General features: G+C 46.1%; 1 protein-coding gene across 2 annotated transcripts; it reads left to right on the top strand.

The window, feature by feature from the left end:
• On the top strand, positions 1–2,179 carry RPLP1 (ribosomal protein lateral stalk subunit P1). Of its 2 annotated transcripts, none has more exons than XM_070468721.1 (4): positions 1–195; positions 908–982; positions 1,712–1,829; positions 2,043–2,179. In XM_070468721.1, exons 1-4 carry the CDS (start codon positions 124–126, stop codon positions 2,120–2,122), a joined length of 345 nt encoding a protein of 114 aa, XP_070324822.1. In that variant the 5' UTR covers positions 1–123; the 3' UTR covers positions 2,123–2,179. The 2 variants fall into 2 exon arrangements, with proteins under 2 accessions (XP_070324822.1, XP_070324823.1); XM_070468722.1 differs by lacking the exon at positions 1–195 and adding an exon at positions 330–395.
• Positions 2,180–22,307: the final 20,128 nt, after the last annotated feature.

Raw genomic sequence — 22,307 nt, forward strand, 5'->3', positions numbered from 1 at the left:
CTCTGCTGCCGCTAAGGTGCTCGGTTCTTCTGAGGAAGCTAAGGCCGTTTTGAGGTGAGGCCCTCACTTCATCCGGCGACTAGCACCGCGCCCGGCAGCCCCCACCTAGCACTCGCCCGCACCATGGCCTCCGTCTCGGAGCTCGCTTGCATCTACTCTGCCCTCATTCTGCACGACGATGAGGTGACGGTCACGGTGAGTGCGGGCCTGGGCCGGCGGCGTGGTGGCCTGTGTGGGCTGCCGGTTCCCCACCCTCGCAGGCGTCCGGGGCAGGCCCTTCCGGTGGGAGCGGCGGCCATCGACACCGGGCGGAAGGGCGGACTGGCGGGACGGGCACGCATCGGATGGGCCCATGTGCGGACTGTTTGTGGCGTCGGCCACGTGCCCGCCCTGGAGTGAGTGAGTCTGACTTACAGCGGAGCGCTCCGACTTTGGAAACTTTTTTTTTTATTTAGAGAAACGTGTGCAACCTGTGGGTAGCCTCATGCGCAGTTATAACGTGTCCCAGGACACTGTATCTACTTTGGGTGCGATTTCCTTGGCTCTCTGAGTAGGTCTTGGTGGGGCATGGCTGTGTGGTGTGGAGGGGAATACTGCGCTCTGCTCCACCTCTGGCCTTGCCTCACAGCTTAAAATAGCAGTGTAACTTGGGCAGGCCCCAGCCTGTGAAATGGCAGCGATGAACTCGAGGCCTTGCAAAGTACCTGGCACACGGGAGCAGAAGCGTTTCTTCAGAGTGGAAGAAACGGCCGTCTTAGATTAGTAAGCATACAGTGCCAATAGAGTACTCGCATTGGTAAACGGTACTTTTGTACCCAGGTTATCAGTGATTTGCTTTCAATTTGCAGTATTTTGGAGACATTTACGAAAGTGCTCTCTGATGGGGTGCCCGTTTTGTTTATTTTAGGAGGATAAGATCAATGCCCTCATTAAAGCAGCCGGTGTAAATGTTGAGCCTTTCTGGCCAGGTTTGTTTGCAAAGGTAAGGTGATGGTGAAAAAGGTGATTTGGAGAAGCAAGTTTTGGAAGACCTACTGATTTATTCAATCAGGTGCTCCTGCTAACCTCCAAAAGTGCTGGAAGGCCCTATATTTCACTGGACTTGTCCAAATAGAAGGGGTATTTCCTCATATTCTATCTCTAGGAGCTAATTATGTTTTTGCTCTGTGGTGTCTTTTTCTCATGGTCTCATACCCTGCTTTCTCTTTACTTATGTTCTAAAATCATGAGGAAAATATATTACCAGGTCATTCTTTTATTATAAAAGGGTCGTCCAAGATATGCTGTCCACGCTGTTCCAAGTAAATCCTGCTAGCATGGTGGTGACATTTTATTGATTGCTTATTCTGTATTGGAATATAAAAGACCAAGGAATTTAGCAGTGGCCACCTTCCACGGTGTAGGTTACTTAATCTTTAGCAAGTGAAACTAATAACCTCTAACCATTCACCTCCTGTTCTTCAGTCTTGAGATTGGAAACACTGTGCCTATATCTCTGTTAGTGAATTCCTTTGGGAAAATTACACAGAATTACATAACAGTCTGAAAAAATTGAATTCACTGTTAAGAGGAGACATGAACTGTGGGAAAAAATCCTAGTTTGAGTGTTTAAGGTATCTTGAAATTTCTACTTGTAAGTTAAGCCAGCATTTTGGTGCTGTAATAGGAGGCCAGAACCAAGCATTTACCTGAACATGCACATGTGTTGCAGGCTTTGGCCAATGTCAACATCGGGAGCCTCATCTGCAATGTGGGGGCTGGTGGACCTGCCCCAGCAGCTGGTGCTGCACCAGCAGGAGGTCCTGCCCCAGCCACCACTGCTGCCCCAGGTAGGAAACTTGGTATTGGAGGGAGGAGTGTGGAGGTTAAAGGTACTAGGGGCAAAATTCTTCATTTGCTAAGAGTAGATGTGTAGAAATCTTAAAACAAGAGGCATCATTTGATGAGGGAAAGCTAGGATATTTTTGACTATGTGAGTTGTAGGGCCTGGAGCTCTTTGGAGTTTTAGTGAGGTAACTGACTGTTTTTTGCTTTGTTTTTAGCTGAGGAGAAGAAAGTAGAAGCAAAGAAAGAAGAATCTGAAGAGTCTGATGATGACATGGGCTTTGGTCTTTTTGACTAAACCTCCTTAGTAACACATTCAATAAAAAGCTGAGCTGTTTGCTGCTGTTGGTCTTAACTGATAGTTTTGGGGGGTGTTGTGTGAAACACAAATGAACTTTGGCTTTCAGTGTTTCTGAACATGACAGGAGCTGGGTGCAGTGTTGAGAACTGCATGGGGAGGCTAGAGGAGAAAAGTTCAGAGCAGACACCTTGTCCAGATTACTCACATGACCTCATGATTACAGGATTTGTTCTCTAGACCCGAATCACTGGTAGGCATGGGGGTGTGTGATCCAGATCTCAGATTTTTGAAAGATGGAGTAGCTCTGTGGGGAGGAGTGATAGAACAATGGTAAGAAGGGTAAATTGGTTCATTTTTCAAAATGCTAGGGCCACCCTAGGACTTGGATTCATATAAAATGTATATTCAGAGCATCTGTTAGGTGCTAGGCACTTGGGACATCTGTGCATTTGGTAGGGACATGAGGTTGTGGAGTTGTAGGACTATAAGTCTTAATGGTCCATTGAAGAGTTGGACACGAGTGGTGATTGAACAACAACATTCAAACAAAGTAAGTGGTCCCAGACTCAGTGGAAACCACAGATGAGGAATTTCTACAGGGTGAGGTTTAAAAGCAAGTCCTAGTAAAGTACGTAAATATATAGCATATTACCATTTATGTGAAGCTCAAAACACTTTTAAAAGACCAAGACATTCATATCTGACAAAAAATTGTAAGGTGTAAATAATTTCGGACCTTGAGGCACGTGGGGTACAATGAGAAATAAAAGTGTCATTCAAATTTTGGAGATAAACGAAATGAATAACAGCTAACCTAAGTGAAGGCCCGTATGGTGCTAATAAGTAATTAGCACAGTAAATTCATGGGTTAAAACCACACAATGACTCCAAGTGAAAGTCTGCTTAGTTGTGTCCAACTCTGCGGCATTCTCCAGGCCAAAATACTGGAGTGGGTAGCCTTTCTTTTCAGGGGATCTTCCCAACCTGTGAATCAAATCATTGCAGGCAGATTCTTTACCAACTGAGCTATCAGGGAGGCAGTGACTCCAAAGCCAGCTTTAACGGCATTGCTCCCCATGCTCCTGCCTCTGCTGCTCCTGCATCAACTTTCTCATATGTAGTGAAGGAAGTATTTAGATTTAAAACATTCTTTTGGTTTGTGCTGGGTCTTCACTGCTTTGCCCATTGCTGAAAGCAGGGATGGGGACTCCGTTGTATGCTGGCTCTCCTTGTGGCTTTTGTGGGGCACCGGCTTTTAAGTGCACACGCTTAGTTGATGTGTAGGCTCTTCCCAGACCAGACCAGGGATCAAACCTGTGTCCCCTGCACTGGCAGGCGGATTCTTAACCACTGGACCACCTGGGAAGTCCCAAAAGAAATCTGAACAGAGTAAAAATATATTAATAGTAGAGCTAAAAATGTTTTTTCCAAAGAATGTCCTGATAATCAAATTAGGAGGCCATAGCAGTCTTAATTATTCATTTGATACCAATTAATAAAGCCTGCCCAGTTCCACCCACCTTCCAGTTCCCTGAGCCTTGATTTCCGTTGCAGATTGAGAATCGCCTACTTCATATTGGAGAATGAACCAAGTAACACTTGCTGGCACATGCATGTTACTTCCCTTCTGCATAAGGTACAAAGAACACAGGTTCCTGAATCCCAGGCAAGCCTTGTGCTCCCCAGGTCCCTTTCGTGCTGATCCTGCTGGATCACGCAGCAGCTTTGGTGTCTCATAATTAGTTTCACACATCATACTTGTTCACCAAGCATACTTGTTTGTTTAAACAGTTGCATTGTTAAAATTTTATTCACGTCTGTGGCCACTGAAAGTGTGCTAGGTCCAAGGACAGCTCACTCACCCCTCTTAATGCTGCATTAGCAAGAAGCTAATAGAAAAGCAAGAGAGTTCCAGAAAAACATCTGTTTTATTGACTATGCCAAAGCCTTTGACTGTGGATCACAACAAACTGGAAAACTCTTAAGAGATGGGGATGCCAGACCACCTTACATGCCTTTTGGGAAACCTGTATGTAGGTCAAGAAGTGACAGTTAGAACCGAACATGGAACAATGGACTGGTTCCAAATTGGGAAAGGAGTACATTTAGGCTGTAATGTCACCCCGCTTATTTAACTTAAATGCAGAGTACATCACGCAAAATGCCGGGCTGGATGAAGCACAAGCTGGAATCAAGATTGCTGGGAGAAATATTAATAACCTCAGATATGTAGATGACACCACATTTATGGCAGAAAGTGAAGAACTGGAGAGCCTCTTGAAAGTGAAAGAGGAGAGTGAAAAAGCTGGCTTAAAACTCAACATTCAAAAAACTAAGATCATGGTATCCTGTCCCATCACTTAATGGCAAATAGATAGGGAAACAATGGAAATAGTGACAGACTATTTTCTTGGGCTCCCAAATCACTGCAGGTGATGACTGCAGCCATGAAATTAAAAGATGCTTGTCCCTTGGAAGAAAAGCCATGACCAGCCTAGACAGCATATTGAAAAGCAGAGACATTACTTTGCTGACAAAGGTCCATCTAGTCAAAGCCATGGTTTTTCCAGTAGTCATGTATGGATGTGAGAGTTGGACCATAAAGAAAGCTGAGTGCAGAAGAATTGATGGTTTTGAACGGTGGTGTTGGAGATGACAGAGGACGAGTTGGCTGGATGGCATCACTGGCTCAATGGACATGAATTTGAGCAAGCTCTGGGAGTTGGTGATGGACGGGGGGCCTGGCGTGCTGCAGTCCTTGGGGTTGCAAAGAGTTGGACACGACTGAGTGATTGAACTGAACTGTTTAGACTGCATCTAGTCTAAACAGACCTTTGTTGGCAAAGTAATGTCTCTGCTTTTTAATATGCTGTCTAGGTTTGTCATAGCTTTTCTTCCAAGGAGCAATATGGGCTCTAATCCTCATGTTTAGAAGAATTTTAGGAACGGACGTGCTCATTGACAAACCATCTAAGAAAACAAAAAATCCACGTTTTCACTGTGTTGCACAATGGGATAGGTTTTATTTTATTTATTTTTTTGGGGGGGGATAGGTTTTAAAAAAATCTAAAGGTCCTTCCTGTCAGCTGTTAATACTATTAATGTTTTGTTGTTGGTGGTCTTCTCAACAAAAATTGATGAGGAAAGATCCATGTGTGAGAGATTTTATTTATTTTATTTTTATTTATTATGTGTGTGTGTGTGTGTGTGTGTGTGTGTGATTTTAAAACCACCTTTTGGAAAGGAGAAAAGGAAAGAATTCAAAATATTTATACAACAAAACAACTTGGTATATTACTACAAATTTAAATATTATACATGAAATCCTTTCTTCCCCATAATTTGAAGGAGTATATACAGTAGAATTCTGAGGTAGCAATGTGACCAGGTGATTGCTGATTTGGTTGGGTAGCACTTTATAAATAACTCACACATTCTCCCATTCTGAACTGTGTGTGTCAGAAGAACTTAATTAGCCCTGCTTATATATCAAGAACCAGTTCCTGGGAGAGTTTGAGTGCCCTGTCAAGTTCACACAGCTAGCACAGGTTCTGCCACCTCATTTGTCTCAGATTAGCTGTTCTTCTACCAGACCTGGTGTCCCTTCCACACATGTGCTTTTGTAAGGTACGGCAATCAACTTGAATTTTTTCTCTGTCACTTTACAAGCCACTTCTCTCTCATCTCCTTATCTTTGCGATCAAGCCTGGATACACAAGCTTGAGCTGGGAGCTGTTTTTAAGAGAAGATTGATGTTTTTAGTTCTGAAATTGAAGATGTCCCCTCAAAGTCAGAACACAGACACCACAGAGAATGCTTCATGGAACTTGGACTGTTCAGATCGGATTCAACAATCTTCTGTAATATTAATGTGTTTCAGTAGTCATATATGGATGTGAGAGTTGGACTATAAAGAAAGCTGAATGCCAAAGAATTGATGCTTTTGAACTGTGGTGTTGGAGAAGACTCTTGAGAATCCCTTGGACTGCAAGGAGATCCAACCAGTCCATCCTAAAGGAGATCAGTCCTGGGTGTTCATTGGAAGGACTGATGCTGAAGCTGAAACTTCAGTACTTTGGCCACCTCATGCAAACAGTTGACTCATTGGAAAAGACCCTGATGCTGGGAGGGATTGGGGGCAGGAGGAGAAGGGGATGACAGAGGATGAGATGGCTGGATGGCATCACCGACTTAATGGACATGAGTTTGAGTAAACTCTGGGAGCTGGTGATGGACAGGGAGGCCTGGCGTGCTGCAGTCCATGGGGTCGCATAGAGTCGGACACAACTGAGTGACTGAACTGAACTGAAGCTTCCTTTTGGGCACGGTGACCTGTCACCTCCCCGTCATGTCATGTCCACAGGCTCGTGGTTGTACAGGATTTCTCGAACAGTTATGGGCTTCCAGAAAATCAAGTTCTACTCAGTTTAACTCAGTGAAACTCACTTTACTTATATACTTTGAGGGTTATTATGATGTCCAATTAAGGTAAGAAATATGTGTTTTTCCCCTTCTAGATCTTTGTACTTGCTGTGTCCCCCATCTCCCTGGGCCATCCACTGCCTACCCCAGTTAATTCTACTCCTTCCAGACTCAGGAAGCCCTCGGCTATCTTAAATCCCTGCTCTAAGTTCCCTGTATACCAGTTCTTAAAAGTAAATGTGTAATTGTGCATTTATGACGTCAATATCTTCTTACCTCCACATGGTGAGTTCCAGGGTCAGGCTGTCTGTGTTGCTCACCTGCACCCCCGGTACTTATCACATCGCCTGGCTCACTGTTGGCATTTGCTGTTTATCACAGCCCAGCTCTCCTTTCACACGGAAGGTAATCAGGGCCCAGACAGGAGGAGGACCTTGCTCAGCAGCAGTGACTGGAACTGGAACCCAAGCCTCTGGATCCGTGCATGTCCTTTCCACTGCAGCCGGCCTACTCCCTCCCACCAGCCTCATTCAGTCAGTTCACACGTACTGCTCACCTTCCAGGTTGCCAAGTACAGGTGTGGAGATTCATGCCCTGAGGTGGGAACCCAGGGGCCCAGATGATGTTTATACCAGGTCTGGCTTTACACATTCCTTCCCTGCAGGACCCGGTTTCTCCGACTGAAGCAGGAGTATCTCGTCTTTCCCCCAGGTGATGCCAGGCCAGCCCATGCTGACGGACGTGGAATTCTCAGTAGGGAGGACTACGGCAGCAGGTGGCGCCGGGCAGCCCTCAAACTTCCTTCTGAACACGGTGACCTGTCACTTCCCCCGTCACGTTCACATCGCCTAGGATGAAGGAGAACATGCAGGAGAGCTCGCTGACTGAGACCAGGCCGCCGGGTGAAGTGTTCTCAGCCCCCTTCAGCCTTATATTCCGTAGAAATCCGTTTCCCTCAGCTGGGCAGTGATGCTGGGCTTGGAACACCCGCGCTCATTGTCTTGTGGTTCGCCTCTTGCCAATCAACCTCCGCGCTGGGAGGAAGGGGCGGGACGGGAGGCGGGGATAGAAGCCGCTTGTGGCCCAGGCAAGAACTCCTCAGTTGCACTGGGACCTATTGACCGCTAGGGGCGCGCACGCCGCCTCTGGGCTTTTCTGATCTGTCTGAAAGTCGCTCAGTCGGGTCGGACTCTGCGACCCCATGGACTATACAGTCCGTGGAATTCTCCGGGCCAGAGTACTGAAGTGGATAGCCTTTCCCTTCTCCAGGGGATCTTCCCAGCCCAGGGATCGAACCTAGGTCTTCCGCATCGCAGGCGGATTCTTAACCAGCTGAGCTACAAAGGACCCATGCCCATTAGCATCAATTACGAACAATTTTAAAGTCTGGATTGAGGACAGTATCGCTGTAGCGGGCGCTGGTTACTGGATCAAGACAAGTAATCTGTTGTGAAACAGGAGATTCCTACACTTTCATCAACCAACAGAAATGGGATGGGGCATAATTTGTAAACTGGGGATAATGAGCCTGTTCCTACCACAAGGCTGTATTTTTGAGGGGTTGGGAGCAATAATAGATATTGGCGTTTGGGTATTACTAGTTAATATAACGGAGTTAGTTCCCTGTTCTGATATTTTGGGGGAAGTGGATCCTGACTGTTCCCAGCACCTTGGTTTCCAGAGAAACGGAAACCAAGGAAAATGGTTTCCATTTTTTGCCCAGAGAGAGAAGCGAGATTTGCTCCACTTTGGGCTGCTTGTTATTAGCTGAGTCATCTGGGAAGCTGTTAAAACGACACAAAACAAAAACCTGAATGAAACAAACAACAGCTTCCTGAGTGGGGTTGGGAACTCCTGGATTAGGGCAAATCCAGGAGTAACTGTGTAAACTCCCAGCTCCCACGCAGTGCCTGCCATGAAAATGGTTGGTAATAAGCCTTGTTTAAAGGAATGACTGTCCATCTGAAACTAACACATTGTAAATCAATATAAAGTAAAAATAAAATTAAAAAAAAGAATGACAATAACTATCTTCAGACACTGAAAGAAGATTTAACAGAATATAAACCATGTTGTCAGCACTTGGAAAACAGATTGTTGCTGTAAGTGAAAATGACTACAACTTTTTAAGGACTGTAATTGGGTCCTCTCTCACAGAGTTAATAAGTGTCCTTACTTTCCACTCAGAAATTTCACTTACAGGAATCCATCCAGAAATATATGTACAGTTTCACTGGAGCATTATTTGCAAGAAGAGGCTTTTTTTTAAGGGCATGAGAGGAGGCTTTTATGTGGCCATTAACAGGAGAGCTGCTATTGAAAGATATCTATGATACCTGAAGTGAAAAAAGGCAAGTTGGAGAGTGTTATACATAATATGACCCTAAAATTTCATATGCATATGTTTCTATGTGTAAAGAAAATTTCTGGAAAGATTCAAAAGTAACTGGAGTGATTACCTCTGAGAGTATAGATTGGATGGGGCAGGAGAGAGATTTTTTTTCCATTTCAATTTATCTTTTTCCATATTGCTTGCATTTAAAAAAAACCATGAACATTTTAAAATGCCTTTTAAAAAAGAGCATTACTTTTAACAGCTCTTAAGTCTGGTTTAGTAATGGTAATGTGGTTGATGGTGCTAGTGAGTGGCTTAAGGCAACTAATCTGTTGTGAAACCTCTATGTCAGGATTGTCCAGCACTTTCATTAGCCAGCAGGTTAGGATGTATTTGTAAATAGGAAATAATGACCCTGTTCTTGCTGTAGGGCTGGTTGAGGGCTAGGGAGCAACAGTGAATGTTATTATTAATTTTTCAAAACTTAAAGGGGCTTTAATATGGAAGAGAAACTCACTTTATTCCAAAAAGCTCTGGAGGGAAGAACTGTAACCAATTTTCATAGAGTTTTAGATCAAAATAAGGAAAAACTTTGCTGGGCATTTAGTCTGAGGCTGATATAAAGAAGACAACCTCTATTTAGGGAATGAGTGTGGATTGATACCTCTTCCAGCCCTGAGATCCCATTGGTCTTTTAGGATACAAGCTTATGTGCATTGATGTCAGACTACCTGTGTTAACTCAAATCCCATTCTGCCTCTCAACAGGGCTATGTGACCTTAGGTGAGTTGTCTAACCTCTCTGTGCCTCCATTTCTTCATCTGCTTGATGGGGTTAATGGTGATACCGACCTCATAGAGTTCTTGAAGGATTCAACGAGATGGCACATGTAAAAAACTTAGCAAAGTTCCTGTTTTAAAAATATTAGCTATTCTTTGCTATCTCATATGATGGGTTGACACTTAAAAAATTAAAAAGAGCGTCTGAGAAATAATTCCTACTATTGGAGCAGCTGTTTTAGTTTTACACCCTTTAAATATTTATGGAAACAGTCATATATTGGATTATCAGGATTAATGGAATTAGTAGATTGGTAGAATTGCATTCATGCTGGATGGTTTTGCTTACAAAGGCAATTTGGGAAGGTTTTTCTTCGGATGCCTGCTCATTGCTGCTACCATGTGGTCGATCATAGGAATAACTACATGGATAAGTTTGCCTCTGGTAGGAGAGCTTGGGTGAGCTGGGGAGTACGAGGCAGGCAGGTAGGGGTGGGGGCTGTTGGCCCAGGGGGAGTGAGTCAGTCCACACATCTGAAAGGAAAGGCATGTTTGTGTGCCCACTAGTGACCCAGTTAGGAGGAAACCATGCACATTTTCGCATGGTTTTGCCTCCTGTGCAATTGCCTGAGCACATTTGACTTCTCTTACTATGCTTAAGTTCATTTCTTGTCTAAAAGCAAGGAAGAGCGTTACTGCACTGCCGTGCCAGCTGGTGTCGGCTTGGCTTTCCTCCAGGGTTGTTGGAAGAAACAGCCTCATGAAAACAGCTCTGCTTTTGCCATAAAACTTATGGAGGCCGTTGTGCTGTTACTGTCTCCCAAATAGGGTCTTGTGTGAAAAATTCTTTTAAATTTAGGGCCAGGAGAAAGTTTGTATCCTCCAGGGAATTGGTAGCCATGCCTCGTTGATAATGAAAGAGCCCTGTGACTTATCACGCTCACTTCTGTGCCCGAGAAACAACACCAGGCTTGATGCCCAACCTTGGCAATTAAATTGACCTAAATGGATAATAGACTTACTTCTTCATCCTCTTCTTGGTATTGATTAAAAAAAATTTTGTGTGTGTGTGTGGCTTTTGTAATGACTTCACAGCATACTTTGATCTCTGTTCTCATACTCTTTCAAGAGCAAGGAAAGGAGTCCAAAAATTAAACAAAAAGTGGAATGATTCAAGTTGGTTGAGGTTTGTGTATGTGTGTGTGTGAAAAGTTATTTGAGACGATTTTAAGTCAGTGGTTGCACTTAGGTTTTGGAGACGAACAAGTTTATGGGTCAAAGATTTCATACCCCAGTTTCTTTTTTTTCCTCTTGGGAAAATGAGGAGCTCATGTAAACAAGGCTGTCAAGGAGGTTATGAGGTGTGGGCACAGGACCAGAAGCTCTCAAGGTTTGTTTCCTTAGCCACTGCCATTAAGGATAACATTGAGTCAGCGTTAACATTTGGAGACAGAGAGTTGGTCACCTATTTGGACCAAAAATATTTTCCCACTCTGTCTTCATTAGGGTTTTACTCCCTTGAAGTTGTCTCCAAGTATAAAAATTGTCCTGGGAAGGTTTAAGACATCAGCTCTTTGACACGTCAGAGCAAATGAGATGGACCTCCAGATTCTCCTCTCTAACGGTCCTTTCAGAGTCTGGGTTTTTGCCTCCTCGCCAAGAGAACTGGCTCCTTGGGGGAGCAGAGGCTGTTGGATAAGAGTGGTCTGATTCTGCTTCAGCTGGCTGTGTGATAATCAGTAAGTCCCATGAACTCTCTGATCCTCCCACCCCACGCCCCTCCCGGCATGAACTGCTTCTGCCTCACTCTCGGCCAATCCCAGCTCCTTCCCAGGGCCCCACAAAGCAGCCTATGCCAGCAGAATTGCCTTCCAGCCCTCGGGCGCACCTCAGCTCCTGGCTGTGTTTACTCTCAAGTAAAGCCTTCCTTTTGTTTACTCAGCAAAGATTCTTTTAAGACAGGCTAAGCACACGGTTTACTCTGCTAACAAGCCTTGCCATTTACTGTGAGGACCTGTGTTGACTTATTCTTGAGTCTCCGTTGACATTCACTGGGAAACGTTAATGCAAACACAGGAGACATCTTGGGAGCTCCAGGCCTGACAGAGTGCTCTGGAAAAGGCCATCCTTTCTGTTTTGGTTAGAACCACCTCGAGAATTAAAAACAACAATCATGTACTGCACCACGACATTCTAATGATCTCCCTTTAAAAAAAAATTTTTTTTTTATTTTGGTTGCCTCAGGTCTTAGTCGAGGCATGTGGGGTCTTAGTTGAGGCATATGGTGTCTGGGCTCAGTAGTTGTAGCATGTGGGGTTAGTTCCGAGGCATGTGGAATCTTAGTTCCCTGGTTAGGGTGTGAACCTGCATCCCTGTCTTGGAAGGCAAATTCTCTACCACTGGACCACCAGGGAAGAACCCCACTCCTATTCATTATTAGATTCAGTATCTGGACACTTCCTAAAGGAAATCAACCCTGAACATTCATTGGAAAGACTGATGCTAAAGCTGAAGCTCCAATACTTTGGCCACCTGAAGCGAAGAGCCGATGCATTGGAAAAGACCCTGATGCTGGGGAAGATTGAAGGCAAAAGGAAAGGGGGGCTACAGAAGATGAGATGGCTGAATGGCATCACCAACTCAATGGACATGAGTTTGAGCAAACTCTGGGAGACAATGAAGGATGGGGAAGCCTGCCGTGCTGCAGTCCATGGGGTCTCAAAGAGTCAGACACGACTTAACGATTGAACTCAGGCTAAGGGGCTCTAGGAAGCTTGCCGTGTTCATTCTGGATGGGACCACGTCTGTACCAGCCTCCTTCTGGGCACAGCTGCAAAGAACCTGAGCTGGGGGTTCAAGTACAGCTTGGTGTCTAGGTGGCCCTGTGATTTTGAGACAGTTGCTTCCTTTCTCTGGCTCTTGGTTTTCCCATTCATAGGTGAGGGGAAGTGGTTTCCTCTCTCATCTCCCCAGCGAGACTGGGCCCTGGGCCCAAGCACAGGTCCTAAGAGTGCTCAAAAATGTTTGTTGAATAAACGAATGAATGAGAAATGCCACCTGATCCCTCTTGCCTTGAGTCCTGAATCCTCCCTGAAGACTGCCTTGGCCTTGAGTCATCGTCTGACAAGATCTGCTAATGGGGTCATCGCAGACAACCACAAAGCCCCAACGTCTGAACCAGCCGGAGCTGCTGCCAAGGGGTTTCGCTTGCCTCCACCTCCCACCTTCTCCGCTCCCCATCCACGCTGATGCTTGTGAAGGAAACATCTTTTCAGGTGAGGGGAATGTATGTTTGGTTTGTCTTTGTTGCCTGGAAACTGTTGACATCCTGAGACATTCTGTTGCCTGCGCTGGCTCATGAAAAATTGATGACTTTTCTTCTCTGTCAACAAATTCGCAGCCTGTTCACCTTGACTGGGAAGGGGTGGGAAGCTTGCTCCCCGCTCCGCAGCTGTTTGCTTTCTTTCAAGCTGTTGAGTTTGCTTTACTTAGAGGCGGGGGTGGGGCCAGTGGAGTGTGGCTGTGTGTAGGCGGCTGGTGCTAAGGTGGGGAGGGCTGGCCTTGCTTCCCTCAAGTGCTCCTTCAATTCCACCAAGTGCCTTCCCCAGCTGATCCGAAGCACCTTTCCCTTCCGAGGCATCCCCTGGGCGCACCCTGCCCAGAGGCCTTCCCTGGCCTCTCCAGCCCTGGGTCCTCCTGGCCCTCTGGGGTCAGCCTGCCAGGCATGACTACGGTCCATTTTCATTCCTCTCCGTCTGGTTTCTCCTCTTGGCAGTCGAATAGCCTTGCTGCCCATCTCCCCAGACCAGCAGCACGTTAGGTTTAGGAGGGATATCAGAGAGCATTTGCGGAAGAGGAAGCTCAGAGTGGCAGGGTGATGTGACCATCTCATGATTTTTTGGCCTCTGTTACAGCATTCACTGGTGGTCTCTCCCCCACCAGCGAGCAAACCTGTGCCCCCTGCTCTGGAAGTGTTTTTCTCGTGCATACGAGCTCAGTCATGTCTGACTCCTTGTGACCTGAGGAGTCTTAACCACTGGACCATCACGGAAGTCCCAAAGAGTAACGCCATTTTTTTTTTGGTTTTTCCGTGTGGCATAGACCATGTAATTTTGGACTCACACTCCGCTTTGCCCTACATCAGGTTAAGACCCCCACCCCATGCCGCCCAGCTTGCCAGGGGAAGGATCTGTGTCCCCTCTGGCCTCCTTGGCTCCGACAGCCTCAGCTTTCCTGCTCAACTCTCTCACAGATGGAGAGATCTGTTTTCTAAGCACGGTCTTCGGGGTCTGCCCCGGGCTCCCTAAGGCCTAAGCGATCCCTTTGCTGCCCGTCCAAGGATGCATGCTGGGTCAGCATCAGGACCCAAGTCTCAGCATGGCAGAGTCCTTGCCTCAGGCAGTGGATTCCTTATACCTGGCCATAGGGCCTCAGGCAGACCTTTCCGCCCAGTGGCCATTTGGGCCAGTGCCACACTCAAAGTGTGGTCCCTGAACTCTGCTGGCTCACAGACTGTTGTTACTTGGAGACAGGAACCGGAGGTACTCACTGAGACCTTGGGAGGAAGCATTTAGAAACTTTTATAGCAATTTGACATTGCCACATCACTCAAGAAGCATTTTATTTTTAAAAAGTAATTTGTTTTTATTGAATTTTAATAAGAAGTATTGATCCATGACAGATTTAAAGTGAAAAAAAAAAAAAAAAGACAGTTTGGTCATTCTTCACGGATGTCTTAGGAAGTCCTGCTCCTGACCCCTTCCCACCCCTGCCCTGGGGTGTTCCCCAAGGGCTGTGGTCCGGTGACGTTCTCCTTTGGGGCAGGAGGGGGCGACAGAGACAAAGATAATCCATCTTTCCTCAAGCAAGGCCGGTTCATTCCCCAAGTAACTGCCATTTGACCACTTCTGGATGCTAGGACATGGGGAGAAAGGGAGTCTTTCTTCTTTCTCTTTGCCCCAGCTGAGAGAAGAGTTACCAGAAAGAACATCCAGTAGGGCTGGCCCCAGGGAAATGGCAGGAAAGTGTAGATGCAGGCCAGGGACTTTCTTCCTGGGGAAGATAGATGCAAACCACTGGAGTCTTCTCTTTGTGGCTTTATTTTTCTAACTTATTCCTGCTTTACATCTCCCCAGCTTTGCACAGACTCTGCACATTTCATAGTATATAAGGCATCGCACTACTGGAAGGCCCTGTGACATGGTGGTTACGAACCTCGAACCTGGAGCCAGGCTGTTTGAGTTGGAATCCTGGCTTCACGTCTTGCCACCTGTGTGACTTTGGACAACTTGCTTGACTCCTCTGAGCTCTTTTTATTCTACCTTATGTACTGCTGCGATAATCGAGTGAGTGAAGGCCAGGTGACCGGTAAACATCAGCAGATGGGGAAACCGAGGCTTAGGAAGGAGATGCTTTGCCATGTGTTAGACTTTAGATATCCCCCAGCAGAGAGGCGGGCACTTTTGTCACCAGCTGGAAGATCAGGGAACTGACATGCAGTTTACGCACATCTGTAGGACTGTGAAGAATTGGAGCTGGGTTGCCGACCTCAGGGTCTGACACAAAGTCCTGAGCTCTCTGCCTACTTTGTAACAGGAAAATAGGACTATGTGGGGTTTTTTGGACCCCTTAGGCACGGACCTAAAAGCCCAGAAATAACATCAGACATTTCTCTCTGATTTGCCCTAAAACTAGAGAACTTTCAAGACGACAGTTAATGAGAGACTGGGGTTCCTATTTGGGGGAATCCCCAGGCTTCCTTGGTGGCTCAGACGGTAAAGAATCTGCCTGCAATGCAGGAGAACTGGATTTGATCCCTGGGTCAGGAAGATCCCCTGGAGGAGGGAATGGCTACCCACTCCAGTATTCTTGCCTGGAAAATTCCATGGACAGAGGCGCCTGGCGGGCTACAGCCCATGGGGTCACAAAGAGTTGGACACGAACAGCTGAACACATACGAATGCACCAGAGTCTATTAACCAGCAGCCCCTTGGCATTAAATGGTCTTGCAGAAGAGAGTGGGAGTGAGCAGCAGGGGGCGCTGTGACACAGAACGAGGGCTACAGCTTCCCGGGGAACAGACCCAGGGCAAAGCTCCGAGGCATTAGGCTGGCCGGAGGACGTGAGCCTACAGATTCCTGGGGGATCTTCCACCTGAGAACTGAGAATTAGAGGGGTCTCCAGAAATCAGTCAGAATGGGCATTGTAAGCACTCACTTTGATGCTGGCAGCCTTGGATTTGAAAGTCTGCTCAAATCTTTCTAGTTATGTGATCCTGGGCAAGTTTCTTCACCTCTTTGGAGCCTCAGTGGCCTCATCAAAAACAAAAAACCTATTTCACGGGGCTGTGAATGTAATGAAGTGGGTACATTTCTTAGCATGGCACCTGGTACCTCATGAGCATCCAGGGCTTGGCAGCTATTACTAAGAGATGCACAATTGGTGGGGTAGTCCCAAAGAGGTGAGACCCCTGGCCCTCAAGGTCTAGGACCCTCTGCTGTGGCCCTTCATGGGCTCACACCCCCGGGACACGGACCTAGCTGGGCCTCCTCCTGCCCGAGTAAACTGCCTGTGCCCCAAGGACACTGCTTATGTCTGAGAACTGCTTTTTCCCAGAGGCTTGTGAATCCCATTTGGTCCAACATGCTAGCCAGAGGGCAGTTGGGAGTTTGAGGGGCTATGGGGTCCTTGCCCTGCCCTGGAGTTGCTGCAGGCCCCTTGCCCTCTCTGGGCCTCCATTTCTCCATGCACAGCTGAAGGGGCTGCAGGAGATAAGCATGGAGGAGCCTTTCAGTCTCGCACCAGCCATCTAGGACTGTGTCCCCATCCTGCAAACATTTACATTGGAGCGGCGTCCTTTGCTGCAAAACCCAGAGTATGGGCCCGGGGTAGGGAATGGGGAGGCTCCTAGCTGATGCTTGTGGAGGAGACAGTGGGTGGTAACTTCCCTCACCCAATAGGCGACCTTGGTTTCATGTCCAGCTTGCCTCTCCTGTGTTCTTGTACCCACGTGGTGGAATCAAAGGTCTCCATACTCTCTCCCCGCCACTAGCATGGTCTGCTCTTAGAAAAGCATCTGATAGACTCTAGAACTCATATCCCTAAGATATATATGACTGACTGGGAGGTCTGGTGCTACCCATCTGGAGGGCACTGAACTTGGCAGGGATAGTTTTTAATTTAGAGAAATTATTTATGGAATCCCATCAGGAGCATTTGAAGCTGGAAGGATGTTGCCTCCACTCAGTCACAGCAGCCTCCGTTTCCTGGCCTTGGCCTTGAGTTGGGGCTAAGACAACAGGTTCAAAGCATACAGCAATCAAAGGAAAATAGATTAACTGCATTTCATCACAGTTAAAAACTTTTGTGTTTCAAAAGACATCATCAAGAAAGTGGAAAGACATTCCACACAGTGGGTGAGAATTTTATAAATTATATGTCTTACAAAGGACTTGTATCCAGAATATATAAAGAACTTTTACAACTCAACAACAAAAAGTCAAATGACCCAATTTAATATGAGCAAAAATGAGCAAAAGACTTGAACAGACATTTCTCCAAAGAAGATGTGTAAATTACCAGTAAGCACAAGAAAAGATGCTCCACATCATTGGTCATTAGGAAAATGAAAATCAAAACCTTAATGAGATAACACCTTACACCCACTAGGACAGCTGTTATCAAGAAGGCAGACAATAACAACTGCTGGTGAGGATGTGGAGAAATTGGTGAAATTATTGGTGGAATCTTAAAATAGTGTAATCACTACTTGGAAAAAGTGTGGCAGTTCCTCAAAAGGTTAGGCATAGAGTTACCATGTGATGGAGCAACTTCTGGGTGTACACCCAAGAGAACTGAATACACACATCTACTCAAAAACATATGATGAGGGATGGAGAGTGAATTGGATAAAGGCAGTCAAAAGTACAAAATTCCAGTTAATACTAGGGATGTAATGTGCAACAGGATAAAATATAATTAACACTGCTTTTATGTTATTCATGAAAGTTAAGAGAGTAAATCCTAACAGTTCTCGTCACAAGGAAAAATATTTTTTGCTATTTGTTTAGTTTTGTGTCTCTATGAGATGATGGATGTTCACTAAACTTATTGTGGTAATCGCTTCAAGTACGTTAAGTCAAATCATTATGCTGTATACTTTAAACTTATACAGTGCTGTATGTCAATTATGTCTCAGTAAAAATAGAGGGAAAAAAAACATACAGTTAAACATCCATAAGAGCCAAAAAGAGGAAACCACTCAACTGATGAATCAATAAATTGTGGTCTATCCATATAATGGAATATTATTCCTCCACTGAAAGGAATGATGTACTGATACACGTTATGACATACAGGAACTTGAAAACATTATTTTAAGTGAAAAAGCCAAACACAGAAAGCCACATATTATATGATTCCATTTGTATGGCGTGTCCAGACGAGGCATATACAGAGATGGAAAGTGGACTAGCTGTTGCTAGGACTTGGGGGATGAGAGGATGAAGAGTGACAATTAATGGGTACGGGGTTTCTTTTTTCGGGTGATGAATGTGCTCTGGAATTACGTAGTGGTGATAGCTGCACAACTTTGTGAATATACTAAAATTACCATTTATCCTTTATTTTAAATGTTAATTTCTCTATGCAAGTAGGAACGCCCCAGGGGGGCACTGAAAACAGTGGGAGTATTGCTGGTGGTCCCACTGTTGAGGAGAGCACTGCTGGGTAGGGGAGGGGCTGTGAGGAGCCAGGGATGCTAGACACTTTGCAATGCCTGGGCCAGCTCATGGTGAAGAATTGCTTTCCCCTCCATAAGACATTAAAAAAAAAAAAAGTATTTATTTTTATTTATTTGGCTGCACTGTGTCTTACTTGTGGCATGTGGTATGATCTAGTTCCCCCGCTGGGATTGAACCTAGTAGTGCGGAGTCTTAGCCATTGAACCATCAGGGAGGTCGCCTTGTTTTTTTTAAAATATACCCTCTGTAAGACTTCCGAATGTCTCTCAGGACATTGATGTAGGTGATTATCTGAGCTCAAAACTAAACTCTGCTTTACATAATAAACACCAAGTATATTTCCAAGATTTTAACATCCACTGAGTTTCCCAGGAATACCACTACCATGTGAACTGGGAAGATTGTATGTCATCTCCTGCTTAATGTCAGTTATCTAGTCCTGAAAATGAGAGCTCCTGTGCGAAAGGCTTCTGGGAACATCTTTCCTTTCATTTTCTTTCCTTTCTTCTTTAAAGGGGAAAATTATATTGTTATCTGTCAACCCCAATTCCTTAACTGATTTCCTAGGTCTAACATACTGCAAAATGCTTATATATGTAACAAAGGATCAGGTCAGGTTGTAAGATGCTTAAAGCTCTGCTTCCTGGTCACCTATAATTAATAGGGACACTAACAAGCAGTTATTCTGTAAAATAGACAGACAACAAGGATATACTGTATAACAGGGAACTAAATTCAATATCTTATAATCTATATTGGAAAATAATCTGAAAAAGAACATATATAAGAATAATATATATTATATATACAAATAATTGAACTACTTGCTGTATATCTGAAACTAACACACTGTAAATCAACTATTCTTCAACAAAACAAAGAATGTGCCCCCTACAAGCTTTGTCAGATAAATCCAGTCTACATTCAACCAGACCACATGGCTTGATATGCTGATATTTGTGTGTATGTATTTTCTTTCCAACAGGACTATAAAATCCTCTTTAAAAATAAAAACAATCAACAACAAGGAAAACTAAGCAATTGCTCTGTACACAGGTATCTGGCCTCGGTGCCAACAACAGCCAGTGACACTATCCACTTCATTACTTTCATGTTTTTCAAAACACAGCTTGATTCAAATCTTCTACTAATTGTGCTTGGAATGTACCTTGATTCTCCTCCTGAACCCTATTTCATTAAAAAATGTTGTGTTAGGGAATTCCCTGGTGGTCTAGGGGTTTGATTTGGCACTTTCACTGGCATGGCCTGGGTTTAATCCCTCGTTAGGGAACTGAGATTCTGCAAGCCATGTGGCATGGCCAAAAAAAAAAGTTATATTAAATTTTGGAGATGTACAGTGATTTTGTTTTCTCCCATGTAAAATTATCAGCCAGAAAGGATCGTATTGAAGACACACATGTTCTATAAAGGAATGATCTACATGAAAAATGTTAACCAGGGGCATGGTGTGTAGGGCAGACCTGAACTTGATCTTCTCTGGGCACTGGAGGGAGCATGATTCTCTGGTTGGAGCTCAAAGGACCTTGGAGAAAGTCTCTCCTTCAGTCCACAAGGAAGAGACAAAGGAACCCATGGCTTGTCTAAGATCACAGAGAGCCTGTGGCAGAATCTGGCTGGCAGCCCAGGCTGCTGGCATCCAAGCAGTGACTCGGGGCTCTACCGCAAGACTTCAGGCTGGCTTTGGAGCAGCCTGTGGAAACCCAGGCCACCAGATAAGTTTGGGGAATTGGTCACTGTGCCTTGGAGTGAGCAACCTCCAGACAACAAGTAAGTAATATACTGTGCTGTCCCTGCCACTGGAAAGCAAGTGTCAAAGTGTTCTTGGTAAGCATGCTGCCTGGCTATTTAGAGAAATCAGCGCGGGCATTAAACATGGTCAAGCCAGGGGTCTGGCAGCCGAGCAGAGAGGCTGGGGGCTTGGAACCCAGGGGTCTGAAAAGCCCCCTGAAGCACATGTTCCTGGAAATGGGGAAAGTCATGCTCCCACTCCGCTTTAGAGATGCAGGTTCATCCTGATGGGGAGGGGTCTAAGCTTGGGTACCCTAAAGTAGAGCCCAAGTGAGAGGCTTGTGTTGGAGGAGGTTTTTTAGGAATGTGCTGCCCCAGTGGCAGAGTGCAGGGTGGGAGAGGGGAGCAGGGCAGGGGTAACCAGTACTGGATGCAAGTTGGTGTTGCCTCTCTCTGCTCTGTATCACGAGGCCATCTGCAAAATCCACAGAACAAGTCTCAGAACATCCTGTGGGGGAAGGAGGGATGCCATCTATTCATCCCCCTTTGATCCGGGGTTACCATGGCATGTTCATGCCACTCGGCTCCCCAGGCATCCTGGGAAGGGCTGGGGCAGGATGAATGAGGAAGGGGAGTGAAGGGGACCCAAGCCAGACTCAGGCTGGTAGCACCTTCACAGAATGGAGCAAATCTTGTTGGGAGCTGGTGACCCTGGGGCCAGAGGGGTAAGAAATGAGGTCAAGGGCATGGGAAGGTGCTGTCAGGTGGTGATCAGTACAGGTGGCTGGAAGGGATAAACTTGGTGGGGGCAGGGGTTTGTGAATTCCAGAACATTCTCCCTGCGCCTAGGGGAAGGTAGGAGGAGAAAATTCCTTTGGAGTCTCTGGACAGCAGGTGGGGCTAGGGCATTCTCCTACCTGCATCGAGGTCTTTGAATGGGCTGTTCCTCAGCCTGGAGTGTTCTTCCCCACCCGCCTCCTTGCCCCTTTAACTCTATGCTCATCCATCAGCTTTGAACACAGACTTCAGGGCCTGGATAAATCAGCACTCTGTTATTGGCTCTGAAATGCCTCCTTAGACTGTGTCTTTGTAACACTACCATTGTTTATAACCTTGTGTTTATTTGTGGGATTATTTAATATGTGTTGACTTCCCTAGACTGCAAGCCTCAAGCAAGCTCCTGGCATGACCAGCAAGGACACGTGGTCCCCGGTTGTGCTGCCAGCGCTTCGGCTTCGGCTGCTCAGCGCTCTGGAAACGCCCAGCCTTTGCCCCTTGGGGCCTCTGCTTAGGCAGTGCTCTTTGCAGGGAGTGCCCCCGCCACGTCTCCCCGGGGCCATGTCCTACCCTTTCAACAGTTTGGCCTAAATGTGATGTCCTCCAGAAGGCTTCCTTATGCTACCGTGTCTAGGCCAGAAAAATGTCAGTCTGTCCCCCTGGCTATTCCTCACTCCCACTCTGTCTCCCTCCATCGTTCGCTGCCCCCCTTGCGCCCTCTTCTACTCCTATACGCTGGCTGTGTGCTTTGTCTTATCTGCTGAACTCCACTGCGCAGGAGACAAGCCACCCCCATTTTCCTGTCTCCTCCCACCCCCACCCCCCTGCGTGGCTGGCAAGAGGACATGTAACTCAGATGGCACCCAGAGTCCCCAGCTCCTGGAAATCTGAATGAGACAGACTGAATCCTCATTCCGCCCCCTGGGGAACCCAAAGCCCTCTAAGATGCAAATTCCTACAAATTGTCACCAATCCACTCTGCCTCCAGCACCTGCCTCCACGGGATCTAATTTTCCTGCAGCTGTTCCCTCTCTCTGTCCCTGGAGTTACCCCAGACATAGAGCCTGGGTCATTCTCCTGTGTCTTCTACTCCAAAGTCAAGCAGTAGAAACCTTACTGAAGATTCTTGGATCACCAGGAAGTGTCATTGTGCCCTATATTATGGTAGCCTCAGTAATATTTCATGTTACACATTTCAGTGTTTGAAAAGTTCTGCCAGCTTCCACAGAGAAGGCAATGGCAATCCACTCCAGTACTCTTGCCTGGAGAATCCCATGGACGGAGGAGCCTGATAGGCTGCAGTCCATGGGGTCATGCAGAGTTGGACATGACTGAACAACTTCTCTTTCACCCATTGGAGAAGGAAATGGCAAGCCACT

This window comes from Odocoileus virginianus, chromosome 6 (genome assembly GCF_023699985.2).
Source record: "Odocoileus virginianus isolate 20LAN1187 ecotype Illinois chromosome 6, Ovbor_1.2, whole genome shotgun sequence".
Taxonomy (NCBI): Eukaryota; Metazoa; Chordata; class Mammalia; order Artiodactyla; family Cervidae; genus Odocoileus; species Odocoileus virginianus.